Source organism: Carya illinoinensis, chromosome 7 (assembly GCF_018687715.1).
Source record: "Carya illinoinensis cultivar Pawnee chromosome 7, C.illinoinensisPawnee_v1, whole genome shotgun sequence".
Taxonomy (NCBI): Eukaryota; Viridiplantae; Streptophyta; class Magnoliopsida; order Fagales; family Juglandaceae; genus Carya; species Carya illinoinensis.
The window spans coordinates 15,127,725-15,155,270 of NC_056758.1; the positions used below are offsets into that span (position 1 = coordinate 15,127,725).

Genomic DNA, 27,546 nt, shown 5'->3' on the forward strand with positions numbered 1-27,546 from the left:
TCCCTTCTTGTTAGTCCAGCCTTGTGGTCAAAGCTTTTGAAGGAGGGGAGAATGTTAGGAGTATACTGAAGTGTGTATGTGAAAGAGTAGAAACTGAAGACAACAAAAGGTCTGGAGCTTGTGATTGAGAAAGGAAGAAATGAAGAAATGATAAAAAAGTGCGCTCAATATTAATAAGACGAGGCGTTTAATATAGATAGTAGACGTAGTCATTTGGGGAAGTTTATAAAACGAGGCGTTTTTGTATCATAGTCATATGGTGCATTTCGATCTTTAACGTTGTATATAAATACCTGGAATAATAGCATGGAGAACGATAGGAAGAATCTTGTAAGTTGTAATTCTTGGAGGTGGAGTTTTTCCTGGAAATAAAATCTATCCGTGTGATTCTTGATTTGAGTTCTTGTTTCTTTCTCTTAAGTTAACAAAAGAATGCCACCTCTTTAGGTTTTTTTTTTTTCCCCCCCGGTACTGCTTTTTCAATCCCATACAAGCAGCAAGTAGGACGGCTACAGCAATCAGGAATGAGCTGAAGAAACCTCACTTTCCTGATCCAACGAAGTGTTGTCCCCTTTGGAAAGACAGATTGGTGCATCCATTCCCAATGTGGGCATCTCCAATGCGGGTACTATGGGAGGTTTTACTCTCCTCGTGACTGTCATCTTCAAACCTGCTGTTGTGTGGATTGTTGCTCCTGTTGTCATCTCAACCTGCACATCCACTGACTTCAGCAACTTGACTAAAACTCATATAAATCTACCTAAATTAAAAATACTGAGCTTTGCTTAATGGACATCTATCGGCCACATCTTGGTGTGGTGGTAAAAGTTGACCCAATTACGGAAGAAAATTTCTGTCTATGCTATTGAGCTTTAATAGCTTTACCATGGAATATGGATAAAGTTTTGGCTACTGTAATATTAGTTCTAACATATGTCTAAGCTGAGAATCAGATCTTATAGTCCATTCAACTTTGAGGAAATGTCAAGACAAGAAGTTTAGAAATCATGGTTAAGAAAACATGCAAAAATGACCAGCAGTTGACTTACAGGAGGAGCTCCAAGTGCCATTTGAAAGTCAAATCGGCGGACAAGCATTGCAAGTGCTACAACAGTCTGCAAAAATGTAAGGTAGAAGTTTGCTCAGAACAGTAAAGTGTATAACTGATTTCTATAATAATTACAGAGATATTAAGATATCCCTATACATTGACATCATTTTTTTTTTATCGTAAGAGGTGATCATCCTACAAGCTTTGATGTTAAGGCAGTTTTAATAAACGTACCTCATACGAAGCAAACAAGTCACCCACGCATTTCCGCGGTCCACCACCAAAGGGCAAATAGCTGGAAAGAGACACTATCATCCTTTTGTAAATAATATGGCAAGTGACTTTTCAATGGAAGAAAGAGTTTGCATTCTTTTTTTATTTCAAGAGAACATCCACCATTCCCCATCGCAAAGAAGGTCAAAAGGAGACTAGTAATGCCTGCCAACAAAGAACAGTATCCTGGACACTAATATTTTCTCTAACCAAATTTTATTGCAATCATGACTTTAAATAACAGTGGCCCAACCAAATGTTGGTGTGGAAGTATGGATATTGCAACACAGAAACGTTCCAAACCCATACTTGGAGTGGAGATCAATTCAAAACAAGAATCAACACCAAGGTCATCCTGTAAAGCACTTTTGTACTTACAAATGCAATTATAATTGAAAATGCTGTAAAACACCGCCTTAGTCTAAAAGGAAGAGATATGATAAATGACCTTATAACTCTGCGCATCATAGTGCATTTGCCACAACCATATCAACATGATTTAGAAAAATTCATGAGGGGCAACAAAGCGTTTTCACTTGACAAAGTCAAACTACACCAGGCTAAAACCCTCTTAAATTAGCAGTAATCTGAATTTCCACATTCACAGGTACTTTGATGATTTTACTGATTCAGATTTTCTACTGTTGGCATGGGAGAGTTGGTCCATGTTATGTTAAAGTGTTTTACTATTTCCCTTGTTTCAGTTTTAAGTTGGTTGAAATTGGAGACAGTAATTTTACAGCTCACCCAATTTAATATCAAATGCAAACCTTTCCAGCACATATTTACTTCCTAGGAAAATATTTCTACAATACCATGTACTACCCAGATGATGAGATTGTGAATAGGAAGGTGGAAAATGAGGATACCACATTGCTTGGAAGGGAGAGGTTCAAACCCTTTATTACGAAATTATAAGGGGCTCCAAATGTAACCTTGACTAGTCCTTCTATAGTATGGGCCCAAATGTCGCTCATGCATTCTTTGAATCGTTACAACCAATTTTCAGTATCACTCAAACTTGCCGCTTTAAAGTTCTTCTAACATCCAACTCTCTCCACAAGCTGGTAGCACATCAGTTTCCACCTTTACATCACCATAATTATCAAACGATTGATTACTTCATCTCATCTTCTACCTTCTCACCCTCAGCCAAGTGAACTCTTCCTTTTAGAAATTAAATAAAAATATGGATGGCCAATAATAACAGAAGCCATAAACGCCACCAGTACAGCTTAGAGACCCAATGCTAGAACTTTTGTCACCTTTCTCTGCTCGGTCAACAATTATTAAGTCATCTCATTGTGGTTCGAATTTCCAACAACTTTACTTACCATCACAAGGACATGATTAAGCAGCTTTTGAATAACGAACAACAGTAGACAGTAGGGCCTTGACGAACTATAGACAAGCAAATATTCTTGTTAAGGGCCTTCTCAGTCCAAGCTCATATCTTTGCTTCAGCGCACAAGACATGTTTCCTTGCATCCTTCAAAATTTGTGAGCCTGAAAATCCCGAAAGATAATGGGCTGTATGTTGTGCATTAGTCACATATGCCACCTGTTCATATTTCATTGCTTCGGTCCATGGAAGTGTCAGTAAAAATCCAACATATAGCGACAAGCAAAAAATGTTCACATCTTTCTATCTGTATCATCCTATGTGAAAAATTTTGGCAAACCTTGAAGATCAGATTGTGCCTCAACAGGCATGGGCCACAGACTTCAGATAACGACCAGCCTCAATTGCTGTGAACACAAAAGCCATAAGCTCCTCTTCAAATCCATAGCATGAAACCCCCACAAAGTGATGAAAACTCCACCTGTTGCAAGACCCAATCTGATGTAATGATCACTGAGCCATCAGAATTCTCCAACTCAAGAATGGTAATTGAATATCTAAAGGTTCATAGCTGAGGGCTCCTCTCAGGTGTGATCCCCTAAAAGGATATAAGGCCCTTCCAAACTGCTTGAGGGCATTCCCAATCCACCTAGAAGAGTTATTCCCCCCAATTCTTACCCAGAAAAATGGGAGATAGAGAAAGGTCAGATGCCAAAAACACCTCTCCCCTCGTTGTGACCATAGTCCACTCTTCAATCTTCTGTGCTTCTAAAGACCCCTGAACAGCACCTTCAAAATCTACTCAACCCATATCTAATTTCTCCACTTCTGCAGAGGATTGGACTCTTACCACTGTGTACTCTTTATTGGCTTTATCCTTAAAATTATCAATAAAAACTGCTGCATATCATTAACAGGATGCAGTACCTGATAAACGCGGTATACAACTTCAGGAATGGATGAAGTCTTCCAAGGGTGTGGTGCACGGGACTAGGGATTACTCTGCAGGGGTAGGTCTAAAGGGCCCTGCCTTGGAGAGGTTCCCCAACATCAAAAAAAAAAAAAAAAAGAATGGATGAAGCTTTTATGGAACAAGGTTTTGCTATTGAATTTGAAAATTCTATCCTTGCGTTGTCTCTATGATTGGATGCATTTTTCACATTCAAGACTTCTTTAAAGCTTAATGATGTTTCAAATTTTGAAAGCTAGATCTTTATTTCGGTGTCTCTATCATATACCCCCCTATGTTCTCTATCTTACTAACTGTTCTGGGTTGAAATAACAAAACTGTAAATAATAAGTTGAAATATAGCGATATTAGCATATATTAAGAATATCAGAAATAGAACCAGTTAAAATAAGAATCTTGTTTAACTTTTTACAAAAGGCAAGGTAATAGAAGGTGGAGATTAGCTGACAGCATCCCCAAACTTTGATGGCAAGGCTGATGTGAAGGAATCGAAGAACTAGACAAGGAGTCAGAAAAAATGTTTTGGGTTGTTTACTGTATTGAGGAACAGAAGTTGGAGTTTGCCACACACAACCTTACAGACGTGGCCGCTGAGTAGTGGGGCTAATAGATTGGTGTTTAATGCAATATCTGGTATGTTTTTGAGTATGTATATCGACTAATAGATTGCATTTTCTCTCCGTACACTTGGCGATTTTTCCTATCTTCTTTGCGAAAAACACCAATCCTGTAACAATCATGGTTGGGCTTAGTAGGTGATGGTTTAATCCTTATCATTCAGATGGGATTATTAAGAGAACTTGTGATTGAATCAAAGCTATTCATCCTTGTTAAGGAAGGTAGGCAGCTTCGTATTATCGAAAGAAGATGGAAGAATGAGCACGAATTATGGTTGGAAGAGAACACTGTCTAGTGGCTTAGAAAGGCATTAGATGCAAAGTCTGAGTAGTGAGGAACGGGAGGTTTACAGTACCATCAGGGAGGGGCACCGGCGTTTCCTTGCACGGCGATGTTCCAATGCCAGGGATCGTTTTGTGATGGTGTCTGTGTTTCAGGAGGGTGGTAGGAAAAGTTCCATTATTATTCCGAAAGGAGAAGGGGAAGAGGTTGGAGGAAAATGGGGGATGCACTGGAGGAGGCCGTGCAAGAAGGAAGAAGAAGGTTCGCCATGCATGGAGGTGCTCAACCATGGAAGAAGGTGGAAGCGACAAGGTCCTACAAGGATGTTGTGGACCAGGACGGAAAGGGGGGTGGCGCTGGAAACCCTGGCAGGCGTCTGCCTCGAGCCACAAATTTCGTACAACATTCGGACGTTGGCAGGGAGGTTGACAGAGAGGTGGGCAATAAGTTGGAGGATTTGCAGAGACAAGTATGGCAACTACATAAGGAAATGGATGAGATTAAAAAGGTGGTCGGGCGAAATAACAAAGGGGATGGTGGAGAGTTGGGCTGGAGGGGGCTGGGCCAAGCCCAGAGGCCCGAGTATAGGGAAATGGGTAAAGGCAAAGGAAAGGCCAGTGAAGTATGGAGACAGGTACCAGGGCCGAAGTTTGGACCTCAGCCCAAGACGCAAGGGACGGGCCGAATTATGGGACTCAGCCCAAGGAAGGAGACTAGCGGGAGTAAACCGTGGGTGGGCCAAAAGAACAGGCCCCAGCTCACGGTCCAGGGTCCCTAGCCCAAGGCCTAGTGCTGAAAGCCCTGGGGCTTCGAACAGTACAACACTAAGAGGCCTCGTTGCGGTTGCTTAGCCACAATCGTTGCCGGCGCAGGGGGAGTCTTCGGAGGGCACCCAGAAATCCCCGATGCCGAAGGTGATGCTCACCGATGATCATCCGCACGAGTGGGGTGGCCGGAAAACGTCACTAGATTCCTCTAAAGACCTCGCAAGCCATTTGGGAGGGTCTTCTTCGCCAGCGATGAGACAAACAACACCGACAACACAAGAGGCAAGGGTTGAGACCGTTGTGGTGGCGGCGAACTCTTGCAAGTAGAGTTTGGAAACTATTGTGGTGGCGAAAAAGGATGACAAGCTCTTAATGGAATCGGACAGTGAGGACTTGGTCTCTTCAGATGATGAAATGATTCCGAGGTCTATTCAAATAGGCCCAGAACTCGGTGGGGTGGATGAAATTTCAAGGGTTGAAGATACACTTCGCACCCCTTTGAATATAGTCCCTATACAACCAAATCAGGAAATAATTTTCAACCAAGTGGTGCTTGCAGATCAGGTGGAAGTGTGTGAGCCTGTCCCGCTAAATTTCATGTTTCCAGACCAACCCAGTGTTTCAGATTGGGTTCTTAATATGGTAAAGGATATTCAACATTTAGTAGGACTGAGGTGCGAGAGATACGAGGATCAGTTCATGGCCCTACTTACAGTTATTGAATCGGGCCACCACCAACATAGGAAAATAGACTCAAAAAAATAGAGAGAACTGAGGAGGTTAACTTGGTCCATGAACTCGGAGGGTAGTGCAAGCAGGGACAGAACTAAAGGGAAGGGGCAAGCATATCCCAAATGAAACCAAAAATTGTATCGTGGAATGTCCGAGGGATGAACGAGGTCAGCAAGCGTCTTCAAATAAGACACTTGCTTCGGGATTGGAAGACGGATATAGTTTGTTTACAGGAGAAAAAGTTGAAGCTCATTAATAGGAAAATAATATGAAGTGTATGGAGCTGTTCGTATGTAGATTGGGTATATCTAGCAGCGAACGGGGCATCAGGAGGCATTTTGGTGATGTGGAATAGAAGAGTGGTGGAGAAAATGGAGGAGTTTATAGGGGTTTTCTTGGTGACTTGCTCCTTTAGAAGCGTGGTAGTTGATTTTATGTGAGCTTTTGCATGTGTATATGGTCCTAACTTAGACAATGAGAGAAGATTAGTATGGGATGAACTTGCGGGAGTTCATAGTTGGTGGGATCTTCCATGGTGTATTGGTGGAGACTTTAACGTTACAAGATACCCAAATGAGTGTTTTGGGAATAAAAGAATAAGGTCAGCAATGACAGAATTCTCGGAGTGCATTTTTGAGTTGAATCTTGTAGATTTACCACTAATGGGGGGTGCTTGCACTTGGTCTAATAACCAAACATGGTCTAGAATAGATCGATTTCTAATCTCTCCAGAGTGGGAAAGTCATTTCCTAGATGTATGGCAAAAAAGATTGCCTCGTCTATCTTCGGATCACTGGCCTATTATACTGGATTGTGGAGGAATTCAAAGGCAACGTAGGTACTTCAAATTTGAAAACATATGGTTGAAGGCAGAAGGTTTTGAGGAAAGAATCAGGCAATGTTGGTCTTCTTATCAGATACAGGGAACTCCCAGTTTTATTTTTGCAAGTAAATTGAAAGCTCTAAAAAAAGACCTAAAGTTGTGGAATATGCAGACTTTTGGAGATATAGGGGAGCACAAGAAAAGCAAGGTAACGGAGATACAGGGGCTGGAAAGAATACAATAAGCCCAGTCCTTAACTCAGGAAGAAATTGCACTAAAAGTGGAGCTGGAAACAGAACATGAGAGTATTGTTGTTTTAGAAGAGACCTCTTGGCATCAAAAGTCAAGAGCTTTATGGTTGAAGGAAGGAGACCGAAGCACTAAGTTCTTTCACAGCGTAGCTAACTCGCACAGGAGATACAACACCATTGAGTTGTTGAAAATAGAAGGTGTAGAGTGTCGAGAAGAGCTAGAGATAAACAATCATGTAGTTGACTTTTTTGATAAATTACTTTCTGAGCAGGTGGGTTGGCGGCCTAAGCTTGAGGGGCTTGGTTTTGATTCCATTGAGATCAATGATGTTTGTTGTCTAGAGAGGCCTTTTGAGGAAAGGGAGGTTTATGAAGTCGTGAGGAAAATGGTTAAAGATAATGTACTGGGTCCTGATGGTTTTTCAATGGGTTTCTTTCAAACGTGCTGGATTGTTTTAAAAGATGATCTTATGAGAGTGTTCCAGGAGTTTTACTTGGCTGGGAAGTTTGAAAGAAGCCTTAATGCTACTTTCTTGGCACTAATACCGAAGAAGGCGGGGGATGAGGAGGTCAAAGATTTTCGGCCTATTAGCTTAATAAATGGGGTATACAAGATTATATCTAAGGTGTTAGCGAATCGGTCGAGTGAGGTAGTGGGGAAACTAATTTCAAAACCCCAAAATGCCTTCGTACAGGATAGGCAAATCCTAGATGCGGTCCTTATTGCGAATGAATGCATAGATAGCCGCTTGAAAACTAGCGATACAGGGATTATGTGCAAGCTAGACATGGAGAAGGCGTATGACCATGTCAACTGGGATTTCCTTCTTGATCTTCAAGGGAAATGTAGTTTTGGGGAGAGATGGTGCTCGTGGATTAGGTGGTGCATATCAACGGTGAAATTCTCTGTCTTGATTAACGGTAGTCCAACTGGTTTCTTTCGTAGCACACGAGGTCTAAGACAATGAGATCCATTATCCCTATTACTCTTTGTTATTGTGATGGAGGCGTTGAGCAGAATGTCCTCGGCCTTGGTTGCGAATGGTTTGGTGGCTGGTTTCACGATTGGCTCTCCGAATAGGGGACTTGTTAACAATTCTCATTTATTATTTGCAGATGATACTTTGTTCTTCTGTGAAGCAGATCCAAACCAGGTTCGAGTTTTGAAGGCCCTTCTCCTTTGTTTTGAAGCAACATCCGGTTTGAAAGTTAACTTGGAAAAATCAGATATGGTGCCTATTGGAGGAGTTCGTTGAATCAGACAGTTGGCTAGTATCCTGGGATGTAAGACTGCCATTTTACCTATGACATACTTGGGCCTTCCTTTGGGGGCGGCATCGAGAATGGCTTCATTGTGGGATCCAGTTATAGAGAAAGTGGAGCACCGTCTGGCAGGATGGAAGAGAATGTACTTGTCAAAAGGTGGTAGGATTACCTTGATCAAGAGTACTCTTTCTAAACTACCTACCTACTTTTTGTCCTTATTTTCTATTCCAGCAAATGTGGCGCTTCGCCTGGAGAAATTTCAAAGGGATTTCCTGTGTGGTGGAATGGGGGAGGAATTTAAATTTCACCTTGTTAAGTTGGAGAAGGTTTGTAGACCACTCTTGAATGGCGGCTTGGGTATTAGAAATATGAGAATTTTCAATAGGGCATTACTTGGTAAATGGTTGCGGAGATATCATAAGGAACCTGAAGCCCTCTGGAAGATGGTGATAGAGAGAAAATATGGGGGCCTATGGGGGGATTGGTGTACAAAAGAAGTGAGAGGTGCATATGGAGTAGGTTTGTGGAAACATACAAGAACAGGGTGGGAGGTACTCTCTCGATATACTCGACTCTATTTAGGAGAAGGAACCCGAATAAAGTTCTGGTATGACATTTGGTGTGATCATGTTGCTCTAAAGGACTCCTTTCCTACATTATTCCGAATTGCAAGGGACATAGATGTTTCAGTAGCAGATGTAATGGGGAGATCAAGGGAGCAAATTCAGTGGAACATTAACTTCAGTAGCACTGCACAAGATTGGGAGATGAGCAATTTTGAAGCTTTCTATAGTCTTTTGTATGCTAGTAAACCATGTAACTTACAGGATAGGCTAAGGTGGACACCTACAAGCAAAGGTACTTTTTTCGGTGCGCTCCTTTTATAAGACCCTTACCCAAGAACCATCTATCCAATTTCCATGGAGAAAACTTTGGAGACACAAGGCACCACCACCCAAAGCAGCGTTTTTTGCGTGGACGGCTTCCTTGGGTAAGATTATCATAATGGATAATTTGAGGAAACGGAGGGTGATCATTGCAGATTGGTGTTGCATGTGTAGGAAGGGGGGTAAATCTATGAATCATCTCTTAATACACTATGAGATAGCGAGAGGGTTATGGGATGAAGTCCTTGGCAAAGTTGACTTGGCCTGGGTTATGCTTGAGATGGTGGTAGCGGTTCTTGCTAGTTGGAAAAATTTAAGAGGCATTCAATAGATTAAAACAGTGTGGAAGATGATTCCTATATGCATCATGTGGTGTTTATGGCAAGAGCGCAACAAAAGGACGTTCGAGGACAAAGGGAGATCGATGGAGGAATTGAAAACATTCTTTACTAGAACCCTTTGTACCTGGGCCATTGCGGTTGAGTTCAATGGCTTAGATTTTCATGATTTTCTTATTTCCATTGCTCCTACATAGATAGGACAACTATACTTTGTACCGAGCATTATCCCTATTCTTTGATTAATATACTACTTTTTACTTATCAAAAAAAAAAAAATTTATATGGCACCTAGGATTTTGGAAGATTAATTTTATGAAGATTTAGAAACCCACCAAGCCCACTAGGCCCAAACCCACTATGGCCAAGTAAGGATGAGCAAGCCCAAGTATATCCTTGCCAAACCCATAGAGAGCCCATGAAAGTGAGTCCACATATGTTATACCCAAAACCTACTTGCACGTTGCTTCTAGTTGCAAGCTCAAGTCTAGTTCTACTCCAACCACAACTCCTAAGGCAAATACAACTCCTACATCAACTATGACTCCAAATCACATTCAAACACTCCATAACCCACAACACCAGGACTAACACACCCCTTGGACTCTACACGCTCCAAACTCTATTTATAGACCCCATACGAGAGCCTACCTACCATTATATGAGCCCTAAGCATGCCCCCCACCCCCTTCAAGGCCACGAAATTCTCTTAAATTTTGTGCTAAAACCAAAAACCCTTGCTACAACATTCACACCCTAAGTAAGAAGATCAAGATCCAAACCACGTAGCCAAGCCGTGTACTCCCTCCCTCCCTCCCTCCCTCCCTCTCTCTCTCTCGATAGGTATGTTAGACAAATGCCATGAGATCATATGAAATTAGTGAAATTCGGATTTCATAAAGGGCTAGAAAATACACATCCTAGAATTAGGTTTAATGGCATTAGAATGCATCTTTATACACGGGATTGGACAAGCATACATCTAGGATGATTATTTAAATGAAATCATACATATTTGAGAACTTAGACCCACGATTTTGATGGTTTAAACATGGGGACAGATTTAACAAACAGAGATCATGAGCAATTCGGGTGGCATGTAGTATAGGCTTGAAAATGGATGCATTAGGGTTCAGATTATATGAACTCACATGACTAAGTGTTAATAACATGAATAGTCATATGATTGCTAGACAAGCTTAGGTTTGAAGATCTTATAGAGTAAGTAGATATGAATTATGATGAAGAATGATTGACTAAAATTATTAAAGTGATATACCAAAAGTTAACGGCTAATCGAACGTTTAGAACCTCAATAGGTACTCGGGTACTCCAACAAGAGAAGCTTTGGTCTTTATAGTGATGACATACAAGATTATAAATTGGCATGATTATATATTTATTGAATAGGTGATTGTCGATGCGCTAATTGATGTCCAGAGTTGCAAATTAATATGGTCACGCCCTTCATTGTCATGCATATTTTCCAAATTATGTAAGTAAGATGATCACGCCCTTCATTGTCACTCATATTTTCTAAATTATGTGAATAGCATGATCATACCCGTATGTGTATGGTAAACAATGTTTTTAAAGTATCATGTATGTATGGCCCTTTATTGAAAGCCCCTCTTTATGTATCAAGTTATGACATGATGAAAGTGAGTTGGAATGTCACATTATTATGTGTTTTACATGCATCATGATATTTTTCATTTATGATTACAATGAGCTATGTTATTATGTGTTCTACATGCATCATGATAAGAAAGATAAAAGACAAGTTATGAAAGAAGCTTTAAGAATGGCCATAAGAGATGCAGGGTACCAACCCCATTATTGGTGGATGTGCAAGTCATGGACCTAAGCAATAGCGTGCAACAGAGTTCCCATTAATGGCCCCGACATTCCCCTGCTACCCATTACACCCTCCTGATCTTTACCCACAGCAGAAAGATCTCCTGCCAATTCTATGATTTTTGGCGCTCGAGACAGCACCTCTTTGTACGAAATATTACGGTGCCTTTGTGGCAGAGGTAAGGCCCTCCCTGCACTTCTTCCTCTGTTTTTTCCTCCCGGAACATGGTGCACTACCGATGGTTCCTGCAGCATGTCCCCAAAATTCCTCCAGCCTTCTCCCTTGCTTCCTTCAGGTATTACAATCAGCCCTCGGCGTTTTACTTGACCAAATTCCGAAATGGAGAAGAATCTCCCATAAGAGTTCCTCTGCCTCTGGACCACCAAGACCTGAGGCCCTCTTCTCCATGTTTTGATGAAAGTAGCAGGTCCTTCATCAGCTATGCCTTCTTTAACCATGGCAGCCAACCACCCCATAGAAGCTTGATCTAATGATATGTAGTTCACTGCACGACAACTACTCTCAGTGCATCTCCACCACCACTCATTCAACTTCTTAAACTCAAAGCATTTCTGATCTATAATGACATTCCTAATCGATTCCATAATTAAGGCCACACTAGAACAAGCAGAAAACTAACAAAAAATATGAAAGAAGACCAAAGGGTCATCTCCGGCGAGAAGCGCCAGAGATGAGAGAGTGGGAGACAAGGGGTGTACAAAGAGAAAACATATTGTCTAAGTATTTATTGAATTCCAGTTTTGTTTCCAAAAAAGGTGACAGATTATTACTAATGGTGAATAACAGATTAAGGATAATGCGGTGGATGGCCATACATTGCAATACAAATGGGAGGATTACAACATAACGAAGTGAGCAGCTTCAACTAGACACAGGAAATGAACAAAATTACATTGGTAAAGAAAGAAAAAAAGAAAGGTTTTAAATATACCTGAAGTTTTGGTTTGTTTCATTCGGATTGGGTCCATCTAAAGGCCATCTTTCAGGTTTAAACATATCTGCCTCATCCCAAAGCTTTGGACTGCGATGCAGGTTCCAAACAGAAATAAAGATATCCTCACCCCTGTAAATAATTAACGAAAACCGATAAATATTTCCAAGACAGATAATTAGATAGAGAACAATGGTAATAACATCAAATAGAAAAACTCAACAACACAAGACAATGCATGAAACAAATGAAATGTGGTTCCAAGACTGGAATCAATTTAAGTAGGCCCTGATACCATGTTAGTAATCAAACTATAAAGCCTAAGCTATCAGGAAGTGGGCAAATGACATTTATCCCACGTAAAAACACATAAATGCTAATGAGCATTATGCGGCATCCAATGATAGAACAGAAGGAAGAATCTCAGCCATCAATATCTACCAAATACCAATAGAAAATAAAAACTTCAAAAGAATGAGGGAGTGTATAAGAACTTCAAAAGAATGAGGGAGAGTGTAAGAACTTCAAAAGAATGATTTCTTGTTTGAGGACTGGATGAAAATGTATAATAACTGGTAGAAATAATATTGGCAGTGGAATTAATATGATATAACCTTTTTATGGGGTACTTCCCAAGGACATCATCCACCAGTGACCGACGAATTAATACAGGCGGTTGTGGGTAAAGCCTCAAGGACTACAAAGAAAGGAAGAAAAATGAAAAACAAAATGTCAATGCATGAAAGTAAAAGATTTTAAATCCAAAAATTTTGAAAGCATTCATCTTCTCACTTCGTTGATTACTCGAGTTGCATACTTGAGTTTCTTCATGTCTTCAATTCTGGGAAACCGATCTCCTAAAACAGCATCAACCTAAACAATACAGTACAATTACATAATATCTCATAAACTCGTGTATATGTCACTCTTCTTGCTTATGATACAAATCTAGATGAATAAAACATTTTAATATACCTCCTCTTGCAGCTTGGACATCACTCTAGGCTCCTGCCCAATCAAAAAGTAATGATCACCTTTACAAAGTAGCAATTTATGCAAGACACATACTGTCCTCATATGCAGAAATATACACACATGAACACCCACCCACACACAAACACAAACTAATATATATAGCTATCATGTGTACCTGTTACTCGAATTACTAGTCAATCCATTTGATTTGGTTGTAAGAATAAAATTAGGGCAGTTGTGTGAGCATACATGGCCATGCTTACAAACAGGAAGAAAAATATATACATTCATGTTGCTTGAAAGCTACATTGTAGGTTCTTAATACATTAATTGCAATGGCGACGATCTGCACAAAACCATGAACATTACAAGATAGACAGTCTCAACTAAAGGGTTATTAGACATTTTCCTTAAGTTTTGGTTTAACCAACTATTATTTTCCATTCAGCCATTGAAACTATCTAATGAAAATTGTTGAGAAAGTATATGCTATTTTCAATATTCGGCCATGTTCTACTACTCCAAGATTTTCGTATGCCAAAACTGATGTAAATTGTTCATGCACTACAAGACTTTTTTTTTTTTTTTTTTAAAAAAAGTAATAAAACTTTATTGATCGAATGCAACTAGGCAAACGTGCACTACAAGACTTAACGAAACCTTAAAAATACTTTACCTTGGAGAGAAGATAAAAGGTCCACGTTAATACTGCAGCAGATGTTTCATGCCCAGCTATAAGCATTGTCATCAAGTCATCACGGAGTTGCTTGCTTGAAACCTAACAGAAAATTAGGAAAGCATCAATCCTTTCAGCTGAAATAAAAATATTTAAAAAGATTTTGGATCATACATCATCTCCCGATGCCAAAAGAAAGTGGAGAATACTAGGATCTTGTTCATTCATGTATTCTTCATGAAACTGTAGCTCTTCTTCATCTACCATCCTCTGCAAATGGAAACAAATAAAATAATAATACAAAAACAAGAACTGGCAAACGTAGCAGCCCAGTACATGTAAAAAGTTACAATTATTTTGATGAATCACAGACTTGCCAGCATAGAACTTTGTTCAGTTTAATCATGAATGGAATTTTAAAAAATTGATAAAAAAAATAAAAAAAAAAATCCAATTTTTAGAGAGAGCCAAAAAAAAAAAAAAATCAAGTTGCACATTAACTCTAGTAACTTGTTTTTTTTTCTGACCTATTCGTATATCTTGCTTCTGCAAGTACGACTGCAGTATATTGTTCAACAATTGGTAATTTACCAAATTTTAAGGTGACTTTTCACCGAGCAAACATCACCTACTTTGTTTGCTGCCACAAGCTTCTTCCTTATCTTTGACATTGCCAGAAACCTCAATTCCGTAGAGGAATTACAGGAGGTTAGGTGATTTCAATAAACTTCCCCCCCCCCCCCCCCAAAAAAAAAAAAAAAAACAGAAAACAAAAAAAAATCCAAAAGGACCCTACTTTATCATGAACAAGGCAGTTGCCTTTTTTAACAAAGCGAGAATCTCATACAAGTTCCAGCACAAAGAAAGTCCAAAATCGTAATTTGGGAAATATTTTCTCCCCTTGCACAGTAAAATGTGTTTTCTAACACTGAAAGATGAAATCATGAAACTCTATAATTGAGTTGTATCATAACAGGTGTCACAAAATAAATAAGTTACTGTATTCAATTAGGATTTTATCAGCAATGAAGACATATCTGAGAAGGTAAAATGTAACTTCTTAATAAAGGTGTCATACGGTTAGAAGATGGCTAAGATTCAAATAATTTTATATACAGATCTAATAACTCTTATGGTTAAATTTTAAGCATTAGAATTGACAGAATCTGTCAACTCAGTTCTTTTGGAAGGTGATATATATATATGGGCCTTTTTGGCCTTTACAACTTGATATTTAAATACATCATTGTCGCTGTATTAGGCGCCCTATGGTTTTCCAGAATCTTTGCCTTGGGCATAACATTCAAGGATGAGGCACCTCCAATTGATATATTTCAAATGTATATTAAATAAAATAGTCTTTACTTATTAAATAAATCAAATAGTCTCACGTACAATGTTAATGTAAGCCCTTACTAAGTATATAAAACTTGGGAAGTAAATATTGGCACTGGTTAAAAGGTAGGCACCACAGCATTACTTTTGTATGAGCAAATATGTAGCAGTGCACATCCATATGAATTGGACCATTATATACCAAAACAAGTTTGTATAGCACAGAATGCTGCTCCAACAGTTGAGGACTTACCTTACATATTGCTATTAGATCATCAAGAACGTCATTAATCAATTTGAGTGCAGCGGAAACCTTTTTTTGCCGGGGTGAAATGTCTTTCCATATTGGAATCTCCCAGATTGGAATTGGAGCTACACTCCGATCTTCTGCTTCTCTCAGTACAGTGTAAACAGCCTGGGCTAGCAAAAATACAACATAAAAACACATGCACACACACGCACGCACACATACATGAAGCACTTGTATAAAAGCAACATTAAAGAAAAATGAAATGAAGCAGGAAAACTAAAGCAGAAATGAACTCCAACAAACTGAAGGTAACATTGAAGGCAAAAGAGTGGAGGACAAAAAAAATACCTCAACTATCCCAGTATCATTAGTTAATGAATCAAAATCATAATTAAATACTGCCTTGCCAATGATGTCCAATGTCAAACGTGAGAAAAGTGACTCCATCTCAACATCTTCCCCATCAGATGCAGCAACATCTAGCTTGTTGCAAAGCCTATCTGTAGCTTGTCCGAAGAGGTTAATCATAGCAGCCACATACTACAGATAAAAGTAAAAAAAAAAAAAAAAGTCAACGGCAAAACAGGTGAATGATAACAAGGTTCAATAGCCTCAAACATAGAGGCATTTCAAAGGCACGTTACTTCTAACTTCTACGCCTCAGTGTAAATGACATTTTTCTTTCTTCTCTTTTCTTTTCTTTTTCCATCCAGTGATAAAGCTGCTTTTTTCTATTTTCTTTAAACCGTGTTCCTTTCCTGAAACTAATATCTTCTTCTCTTGCTGTAACACCCCAAACTTTTAAGGTTTTTACTTTAGAAAATATTAGGAATTACCTCATAATTTGGGTTTCTATTTTTAGAAAGGAAATATGGATTAGATCTGAAATTGGGCCTTTGAGCCTATGTCCATTGCTTGAGGTTTAATTAATGGATGTCTAGGTTTGGATCTGTGAAAATGTTTATTGATAATTTATTGGGATTAGAGACTCACCCATAGGATAAATTCGTAAGTATGCAAGCCTACACTTGGATTGAATTCGTTATTGGACCCACAGTCCCAAGTTTTATAGAAGCCTAATTTAGGTGATGGATATGCATGCCCATGAGCCCATGAGATATCCTGCAAGCCCATTTGATATTTAGAGAATAAGTTGGCCCAAGTTCAATGGATAATAGGTCCAAGAATTTGTGCAAGGAACCTTCTATTGGGTAAAATGGGCCAGCCCATACATTTACTACAAGCCCATTGGCCATTTAAGATGGCCTTCTTTTGGATTTATTGGGCCCGACCTATGAAAACTTCAACGCCCCTTTAGTTGCGGGCCTAGCCCATCTAGAAATGCACCACACAGGATTCTTAAGCCCAGAAGGGCAAGAACATCCAACTCATCTGGGTAGTTGAGCACCACCCAAACACCAACCTCCTAGGCAACAAGCTCCTTAGACAAATTGGACTTCAATCAAAACTCACCCTCATAGTTTGAATAGGACGTGGCAGACCACTCGCTCCCAAATTCCTACTGCTCATCGGGACTCCTTCACTTCTATAGAAACTACTCATGCTCAGAGTCTTAGACCCCTTCCATCTACTCTCCTCATCATATCTCTCTCAATCGACGTTCTCTCTGGTTCTGCCTCACATTGCACCGCACCACAGCAAGCTCTCCCTCTCCTGCGCACTGTCACCCTTGCCAAGTTGCAGCAAACTATCTCTGCTTTCTCTCAAGACCAGCAAGCTCAAGAATTCGACACACCTCTCTCAAATTCGCCATAAGTTCTCCTCTGCCTCTTTGTTTTTCTTCCATCATAGCCAGCTCTCTCACAGTCCTCTCAGCCTCACACCATAGCTGCACTAGGTCAAAGCTCTCCCATTGCTTCCAAGCCCAGCTCTACCTCAAACTCACAGCACTGTGCACCACATCAAGAACCAGTGACGACAACTCAGCCCTGCTGTGCAACCGTGAAAGCCAAGCTCTACCTCGCGCTCAGTCAACACCAGCCACATATGTGTTACAGCCAAAACCATCTCAGTTCAACTGAAAGCAAGTCCCACCACAAAAGTGTAAACTCACCCTCTCTCTCCGTACAGTAACTCTCTCCCGTAAACCATTTAGGTTTAATATTATGGGTGTAATTGTGACATGGGAAGATGGCTTAGTCAAATATGTGTTACAGATGCTTACGCAGGTCAAGTTGGATTTATAATTATGGTTGATGTTTATAAGAGGGAAGAATATCATTACGAGTTACAAGCACTGTGATTTTAAGGAAAATATGTTTTTGGATGTCGACCCTCGGGTTTTCCATTAAGTGAAGTTCTAGTCTTTTAATTGATGGTGCACAGAATGAGAAATTGATGTGATATTATGTGTGATGATATAGGTGATTATCGATGTGCAAATTGTTGCTCAGAGCTGTAAGGTAAATACCATGATCATACCCTTATGTGTGCATGTATGTATGTAATTATATATATATATATTGAACAACGTTTTTGAAGTATTATGTTTTGTATGGCCCTTCATTGTAAGCCCCTGTTTATGTACCCAAGTTATGATGAAAGTGATTTTTGAATGCGATGTTATGATGTGTTTCACATGCATCATGATATGTCTTCACTTATGATGTTATGATGATCTATATTATAATGTATTTTACATCCATCATGGTAAGACAAGATATGAAAAGAAAGCAAGTTCATGATCGAATGTATGATGCTTAAGATATGTAATGGTCTATGTTATGATATGTATGATGGTACCAATTAGGTTGAGCAAAAATCCAGAAATCCAACTCCGCTCCGACTCTGACAAAACAAAGTTGGAGTCAGATTTTTTTTAATTTTTTCGTCAGAGTCGAAGTCAAAGGTGTCACCAGACCGACTCCGACTCCAATCCGATCCAGCTTTGACTTTATGCTTCGACTCCAATAGTAAACATATGTTATACAAATATATATTTATCTATATATGGATCATATATACTAGTATAGTTATATAGTTATATAACTAGAACTTATATAGTTAAATTCGATAATATACTAGCATGAGCTAATTATTATAAAATAATATACTTATCCTATAATATAAATATATTAATAACAGTTTAGTATATGCAAACATCATAGTATTACTACCACACATAATCAAGTATAGAAATAAGTTAGACACTAGCATCGAAATAAGTTTAGTATAATAAGTTAATAACACATAATACTAATTTACTTAAGTATAATAACATGTAATTAGACACTATAGTATAAGTCTAATATATAAATAAATTAGACACTGGTGTAGAAATAACTAATCAGTCTAATATAATAAGTAAATAACACATAATATTAATTTACTAAAGTATAATAACATTAAATTAGACACTAGAAATAAGTCTAATATAGAAATAAGTTAGACACTAGTATAGAAATAAATCTAATATAATAAGTTAATAACACATAATACTATAATATAATAACATATAATTAGACACTAGAAATAATATGTAATACTACAGTATGATCTCAACTTTCATGATTTCCTTATAATCGTTTCTAGTTCCTAACTAGGTGTAATCACATGTATACTTTCTGTGTACTTGGGCTATGCCTATTTCTATAACAATAAAATATATTCTTACTTATAAAAAAAATAAAAATAAATAAATAAATTTAGTATAATAAGTTAATAACACATAAATTGTAAGACTATAGTATAATAACATATAATTAGACAGTAGTGAAATAGTATTTATTAATAATCAATACTAACAATTATAAAAAAAAGTCCACAAAAAAGTATTGTTTAAAAATGGGCTAAATATTTTTTTGATAAGTAGAATATTTGGAGATAAGGAGTGTAAAAATGGGCTAAATATGAAGCTAAAAAAACTATTAAAACAAAATTCCGACTCTGCTCCAACGAATCCGAGTCGAATCAGAGCCTACACAAGTTAGAATTGGATTTAGATTTAAGGGATTCCGACTTCGACTGGGTCGGTACTCACCCCTAGGTACTATAAGATAAAGGACAGATTGCAATGCCAAGATAGGCACACTGGTGGTACACCTAGTGATGTCAGCCTCATATATGGGATTCCTAACCCAAGTCCTCGGACAAAATCGAAATCACAAGAATTGCTAAACCCCAATTCATGGTGGTCAACAATGGGTACCGGCCAATAAGAAAAGTGAAAGATAAGTTTGATGTGTTACTTATTGAGTATTCAACTCATTTTCGTTTTAATTTTTTAACCATCCCAGATAATTATCAATATGAGGATGAAGTTGCAAGACAGAATTTGGGTCAATTTCAAGAGTTAGAGGCCTAGACCATGATGGAATTTTTAGATTTATGCTTTTATTTATTAATAAGTTATTTTCTTAGCACAAGGTGCTAAGTTATTCTTAAAAGCGTTAGTAGCATCCCTGTCCTTATAAGGGACAAGGTGTTACACTTCACATAATTGGAATAATTCCCATTATAATAGATAGATGACCCTTTTTCCTTTTAAAGGTAAAATGCATCCACTCATTCATATGGAGTGCACTAATCTATTTACAAATAGAGTGTGCAATATCATGCCTCATTCTTTGGCCATTAAGAATTAACTTTACATGAAGAGTAATGCTAGATACAATTATAAGGTGTGCAAGCCCCGCGCACTCACTTTGAAAAAACCGGAGTCCACCATGAAAAAGTTAGTTTTTTCACGTGGAACCCAGATTTTTCCTACCTTTTTTAAATGTAGTGCATGGGATTTGCATACTTTAGAACTATATTAACAAAATTATTTGATTGAAACACTTTAATCACAAGAAAAGTTTGGTACGCAAACAACATAAAAATGAAATCAATAAATCATTGGAATCACCTTCTGATGCAACGATGGCACTATAGCACGTCTCCGAACACGCCATATCTCCCCATCAGCAGGGATGAGCCCCTTTCCCATGACAAATTCTAGAATTTCAGCCAAAATACCCTGACATCAAAGTGTTAAAAAGCTGCTGAGAAAGAAGAGGAGGGAGGGCTAGAATAGAATAAGCATAAGGACAAAAGGGCACTTTGTTTACCTTTGAATAAGCCTTTGAGTTGTCCTTCAATATATGCTTTGAGATGGAAGGATCGGAAACTATTAGAAATGACTACAACCAACATGAAGGGGTTGATCAAAAATCCATAATGGTCATGCCCTAAATGGTCAAGTCAATTCCAGACGAAATATAAATACAGATAATAAAAAACCAACCTTTGGTCCAAAATTCAACCTAAAAATTCCACCGTATCTGAGGTAAAGTTCATACAAGGGGATGAAAAAGGCCTCATTCCTAATGGCATTAACTGATCCTTTTGCCTCCGGGATCTTTGGACAATCTCCATGGTTATAAAGCCAACCAAATAAAAATTCCAGCACCGCACTTGGAACCCCCAACTTCAACAAACTTTCCTTCACCACTGATGGAAACCTTGCAAAACAAAAGACAAATACATGAATACCATTCCCAAGAAGGATAACATCCACGCATTTCAAGACATACCAATACCAAGATCTCTTCTTAAAGAACATACACACACGAGAAGAAGAAGAAGAAGAAGAAAATAATCGCTACTTTACTTAACCTATTGGTATTATGATCATTACATATTTTCCTTTTACTTACCAGAAGAAAACAATCATACACATAACTCATAAGTGAAATAAAAACTAAAGGATTCGTTTCATGTGAATTTGAACATATCCAGATGAATTTTCGCCGCATTGAGTAAAATACATATCACAAGGGTGACTACGGTACGGAAATCAAAAGCATTGTGGAACAATTCAAGGTTCTTAAAAGCATACCCGGATTGCTCCACAGTGAAGTCCCCCGAGGCAATCCGGGCAGAGAGATCTGCGCGCCGTTTTTGTTCAAGCAGCCGTTCAACGCTCTTGACACCATCGTCCACAGAGTCAGGCTCCTTCCCACTGGAAGAAGCGCAAGCGATGGTAGATAATCCACGTAAAACTGCACAACACACACACACACACACACGCAAAAAAATCTATAAATGGAGTCATATATACAAAAGAAACTTGCGCGGAAAAATCGTTGAAGGGGAGCATAGCAACCTGGATGTCTTTTGGCGTACAAAGGGGGAAATCGGGTACTGGGATTGAACTTGCGGATACGAACAGGTTTGGTAGAGGAGGGTGCGGCTCTAAAGAGAGGAAAACTGGCAGCCATGGAGACGGACTGCCCGAAACGATAAATCCGGAGGTGGGTGGCTTTGTTAGTAACAGACTAACAGTGGCAAAGATGAAAAAATTGCAACGAGAGACTAGAAGAGTGACTCGTGGGAGAGTGATAGAGGAGGTCAGGACAGGATTGTGACGATAAAGAGCACCAAAACGGGGGCCACTTCATTCTCTAACACCGCTAAATGATTGGAGGGAATCTCTAACACGTTACATTGTTAGATACCCAACAACCGCCAAAACAAAATCTCACCCTTCCGAAAGGTCCAGTTCCTTAGGGGCTGCCCGGAGATAAGAGTTTTGTTAAGTATAAATGAATTTACGTATTAATTTGTATCAATGTTAATAATTTTATATTTAAAATTTAAATTAATATTATTTTTAATAAAATTTATTTTTTGATTAATCATATTAAATAACTGTATGTATTAGTTTACAATAAGATTTTTCCTAATAATAATAAAAGAGTTTGTGAAGTAATAAAATAATCTGAAATGACATATTTTATTTGATTTTGATAAAAGAAATAATAAAAATATTATAAAGTTAAAATATTATTATAATATTATTTTTATTTTAAAATTTGAAAATATTAAATTATTTTTTATGTTTTATTGAAAAGTTTGAAAAAAATTATAATAATTAGATAATTATTAGATAAAAAAATTAAAAACTTAAAATTAAAAATTATTTGTATTTGAGTAAGGTTTAATAAGAAATTACGAGAAAAAATTGAGATGAGATGGGGCATCCATGATCCAACGATGCCTTATTCTAAAACAAACTTTTCAACTTTTCATTTAGGACTTTAATAACTTTTCAACTTATATAACGTATTCACTTTCCTCCCGAGAGCTGCTTTCTGATTGAAATGGATTTTTAACTTGTAGCAATGAATAGCATTTGGGCCCACAAGACCGCTAATCCTAACACATTAACAGTATATGTCGTTCAACAGAAAGTGATAATAGTTAAATTTAATGTTATGAAATCATTTAACTCTTTATGAATGAATGTATGAGATGTGGGAAATGCTTTTACGAGGAATGAAAATATTTTTAAGGAAAAACTTTCACATTGTATTATTTTCAAAAGAAATAAATGTTTTTATATAATGTAAGTAGAGGAATAAAGAATTTATTAATGAAAATCTATGTTAATATATGTTTACGATATGAAATAATGCTTATAAAGTATTCTACATATTTTGTTGTTATTGTATGCCCCGCCTATGAATGAAACGAGGACTAATCGTTGGGACATAATGACTCTAGAAAAATGTGATAAAAGCCTAGACACGTTTTATATACCATATGAATTCAAATTTTGTTAAAAAGGACTTTCAAATTTAATTTAATAAATTTTGCTGCAAATTCCCTTTTACATTTACAAAGCAAGTTTCAATTTTTAACTTATAGAATCTTTTATATCTTAAGAAGGAAATGAAAATTTTTAAAAAGTTCAATAATTTATATCTTTTATTGTAAAATTATTTCTTAAAATCTTACCACAAGAATAGGTGTTAGACACAAAGTTTGCAAATGTAATCATTTTTTCTGAATCAAACAAATAACAGACAAATGCCACAACGACGAGTAATAATTAATTAAATAACAAATATTTATTAAACAATTAGTTATGATGCAAAAATATAATTATTATATAAACGGTTAATCATGGGTGCCAAATAAAAATTTAATTAAATGGTTAGTCATACTAGTAAATAACAGTTAGGTAGTTAGTCGATATTACTAAAATAATATAATAAGATCTAGAGTCTCTTTGGATAATTAGAATATTATAGTATATTTGTGAATAGTATGGAAATTATTTAAATTCAGATATTTTATTGACTTTAAATAAAATAAAGAGAAAAAATTGAATAAAAATATTATAAAAGTAAAAATTTGTTAGAATATAATTTTTTAATATAATTTTTATTTTGAAATTTGAGAAATTAGTGTTATTTTTATGTTTTATTTAGAAGTTTGAGAATATTGTGATAATTAGATAATGATTAGATGAAAAAGTTAACAATTTGAAATTAAAAAGCATTTTGTATTTAAATAATATATGGAAAGTAAATATATAAGAATACTTGAGAATAATTGTGTTGTCAAACAGACCCTTGAGTAGATAGCCAAAGTTAGAAAAATGAAATAACCATAATTGGCTAATTAAAATAATAATTAACTGCTTAAATAAAATAATAATAATAATAATAATAATAATAATATGTTAGTTTTTTTATAATAATAATATGTTAGTTGAAGTAATAATTAAGAGTTAACAAAATGAAATAATAATACGTTGGTCGAAATAATAATTTAGTTAGTCGCACGTGCCAAAATAACAAATAGAAAATAAATGGTTAGCCATAGATATAATAAAAAAATCAATAAATAAATAAATAATCGACGAGTTTGTTTATAAGACGACACAGTTTCCTCAATTGATTAATGTTAGGTTCTATTTATTTTTTGAAAAATGATACTATGCCTCCCCTCAATTTGACCAGTCATATATTTTATTTTATTTTTTAATATTTTTTTATTTAATGGTTAAAAAAATTACTATTAGTGTATTGATTTTTTTTTTTAAATGTTTGAAAAAAAAAGTACAATTTACATTAAGGACATACCAAGTAATCAAACTTAGAAGGCATAATAGCCCTAACATTTTTTTTTTTATATAACAGAATGTCATTCATAGAGAAGATACAAAGCATAATCCAAGCCTACATAGTTACATGGCAGCATCTAAATGAACTCGAGACTGAATAAATAATGGACATGAATACCACCATTGTAAAGTATCATCAATAAAATAAGCATGTCTAGCAAGAAGATGAGCAGCCTCATTCCCTTGTCGACCAACATGAAGAACTTCATAGGAGTTGAAACAACAAAAAATGTTCTTAATCTCAACGATCACAGACCCTTGCTTAGAATAGTTAACTTCACTAGAACAAATAGCTTCAACAATATGAAGCGAGTCACCTTCCAAAATCATATGCGACAAAACCATATGAAGTATTAACTGCAAACCCCTCAAAGCTGATAAAGCTTCAATATCATCCGCGTCAAAAACCCCATACTCTTTACAGCTTGCAGCCATCAAGACATCTCTATTATCATCTCGTAAAATAACACCAATACCAGTTGAATCAGACGAGAGAAATAAAGCTCAATCAAAATTAAGCTTTATCTTACCTCGTGTAGGAGCTTTCCAAGAGAGCACATTTTCTTTGTACAACACTACATGACACTTCTTAACAAGAAGATAACTCTCAACATACCCAATGCAATTATCAATTAATTTAAGAAGACAAACATTAGAGTGCTGAAAATGGTAAGAAATATAGGTACTAAAGTAGAGTCAGATTTCATCAATACCCAGACCAACTCTGCAAAGCTACCAACCTGATGTAGATGATGCAAAATATGTGGACAGCGACCTGCCCAAGCCCCATGCACTATCGAACCGCCACAAAGAGCATGATAAACATCCTCCCCCCACAGCTTACAGTTAACACATAAATCTGAATAAAAAATCCCTCATCGCAACAAGTTGTGTCGTGTAGTTAAATTATTTTTACATGCCCTCCAACCAAAATTCTTCACTTTACTAGGCAGCTTTAAATTCCAAATTTTTTTTCCAAAACCACACAAGAACTTTCAAGTATAGCAGGTAAAGAGAACAAGTTCAAAGCTAAATGATACCCAGACTTTACAGTGTAAGCCTCATTCCTAGTACCCAGCCACATAATTCTATCATCTTCCTGTCTGGATAGCAAATGAATAGATAATATAGGGGCAGCCACATTAGCAGGAAAAATTGAAAACACCAAATCCCTATTCCACAAAGGTAAATGCGGCATCAATAAATAATCAACAGTGGTTGAAGGCTGAATAATATGTTGATAAGATCGTGGAAGCAAAGGAACATTCATGGGTAGCCATCTATCTAGCATGATACGGATTTTGTCACCCTTGCCAATATTCCACATACATCCAGCACATAAAAGCTTCTTAGAAGCAAAAATGCTCCTCCAAACATAGGAAGGCTTCCTTGTTAAACTAGCATGCCAAAAATCCACATTAAGAAAATATTTGTCTTTAACCTTACAGTTTTGGCCTTTTCTCTTCTCTCTTCTTTTTTTCTTTTGTCTTGTTATTTTTCTTTTTTCCTTTCTTTCTTTTTTTTTTCCTTTTTTTTTTCTTTTCTTTCAGTAACCTTCTCTCCTTTATTCTTTGAACTTTTTAGATAAGATGTTGTTCCACACCCATTTTCTAACACATATGTATGCTTATCTCCATTTGCTAACACTTCTTTATTTTTTTATGCCTTCTCTCTTTCACTAACCTAAAACACTTCCCCCCTTCTCTCTCTCTCTCTCTCTCTCTCTCTCTCTCTCTCTCTCTCTCTCTCTCTCTCTCTCTCTCTCTCTCTCTCTCTCTCTCTCTCTCTCTCTCTCTCTCTCTCTCTCTCTCATTTTGTAGCAATCCCCAACTCTTATGCTTATGTTGCTACCCTGCCCCCTCTATAAAAGTATATTTAACCACCTTGAATACAATTTGTTTTATACATCAAGGTTGCATGGAATATAATTTGTTTTATACATCAAGATTGAATATAATTTGTTTTATATTTAACCCCTCTATAAAGGTTGCATGGAATATATATACCCTTGCAGACTGTCACGCCAATTACATCGCTTGACATGGCATCTTAGGGGTTGATTGAGTACTAAGGTGATCTTAGATCATCTAAGATACTTTCGTACAGATGGATATACTTTTCATCCAAACACACATAATTTATTTTATCTAAAATAATCTTGATGTTTTTAATCTTAACTCAATACCATTTATTGGTGGGACTGTTATTATTATTCCATCATTACAATAACAAATCAATTATTGATGAGACCCACTATTTTTTTTTTCAAATTTCCATTAAAAAGTTAAAGTATATCTCAACCAATTTCATAAATCTAAATAAATTTCAATGAGACCCACAAGATTCACCCAAATATCTTAATTAATTACTATTCATAAATAAATTCAGATTATTTGAGATATCCTTAGCATTTAAACAGAGCCTTAGGCAGTCCAAGTTATCCTTCCGTTTTCATTTTATTATATAAAAAAATGTTAATTGAAAACTAATAAAATGTTATAAGGTAATAATACATTTACTTTTATGTAGATAACAAAAGATCATCACTTTCTAGCATAATGAAAAATTGTCAAGCAAAGTATAGCTATACTAAATTTAACCAATTTTTAAATAAATGAAATTACTGAAATAAAATATAAAGAATAATATAGACATCTAGATATAAAAATAATAAATAAATAAGAAATTCATATTCTTTTGATAAAAGAACATGACATCATCTCTTAATAATATGAACCACTTGCAACAATACATAACATAGACAAATTTTAACTAATGCTTGTGGATAGATAATCAATGCTGGTCTATTATTTATAAACTAATATATATTGCTTTGTACAAATTCTAATTTTTTGAATAGCGCTTAAACTACTAATTAGTGGTTGATTAGTGTTATGGGTATTACACAACGACTACCTTTAGTCCCACTAATTTGGTATAATCACCAAAATCATTGCAAAAACTTTAGCTAATAGGCTTAAAACAA

At 36.6% G+C, this 27,546-nt stretch overlaps 1 protein-coding gene across 2 annotated transcripts; it reads right to left on the minus strand.

Moving 5' to 3' along the window:
• Positions 1-320: 320 nt before the first annotated feature.
• Positions 321-22,056, minus strand: LOC122316102 (protein LUTEIN DEFICIENT 5, chloroplastic). Of its 2 annotated transcripts, XM_043132643.1 has the most exons (16): positions 21,753-22,054; positions 21,486-21,648; positions 20,892-21,108; positions 20,716-20,787; positions 20,514-20,624; positions 15,995-16,186; positions 15,650-15,811; positions 14,236-14,331; positions 14,062-14,163; positions 13,386-13,418; positions 13,203-13,283; positions 13,025-13,107; positions 12,411-12,542; positions 1,286-1,346; positions 1,050-1,115; positions 321-710 (listed from the first exon to the last, which is right to left on the minus strand). In XM_043132643.1, exons 1-16 carry the CDS (start codon positions 21,865-21,867, stop codon positions 519-521), a joined length of 1,878 nt encoding a protein of 625 aa, XP_042988577.1. In that variant the 5' UTR covers positions 21,868-22,054; the 3' UTR covers positions 321-518. The 2 variants fall into 2 exon arrangements, with proteins under 2 accessions (XP_042988577.1, XP_042988578.1); XM_043132644.1 differs by lacking the exons at positions 321-710; positions 1,050-1,115; positions 1,286-1,346 and adding an exon at positions 11,512-11,963 and having other exon boundaries at positions 21,753-22,056.
• Positions 22,057-27,546: the final 5,490 nt, after the last annotated feature.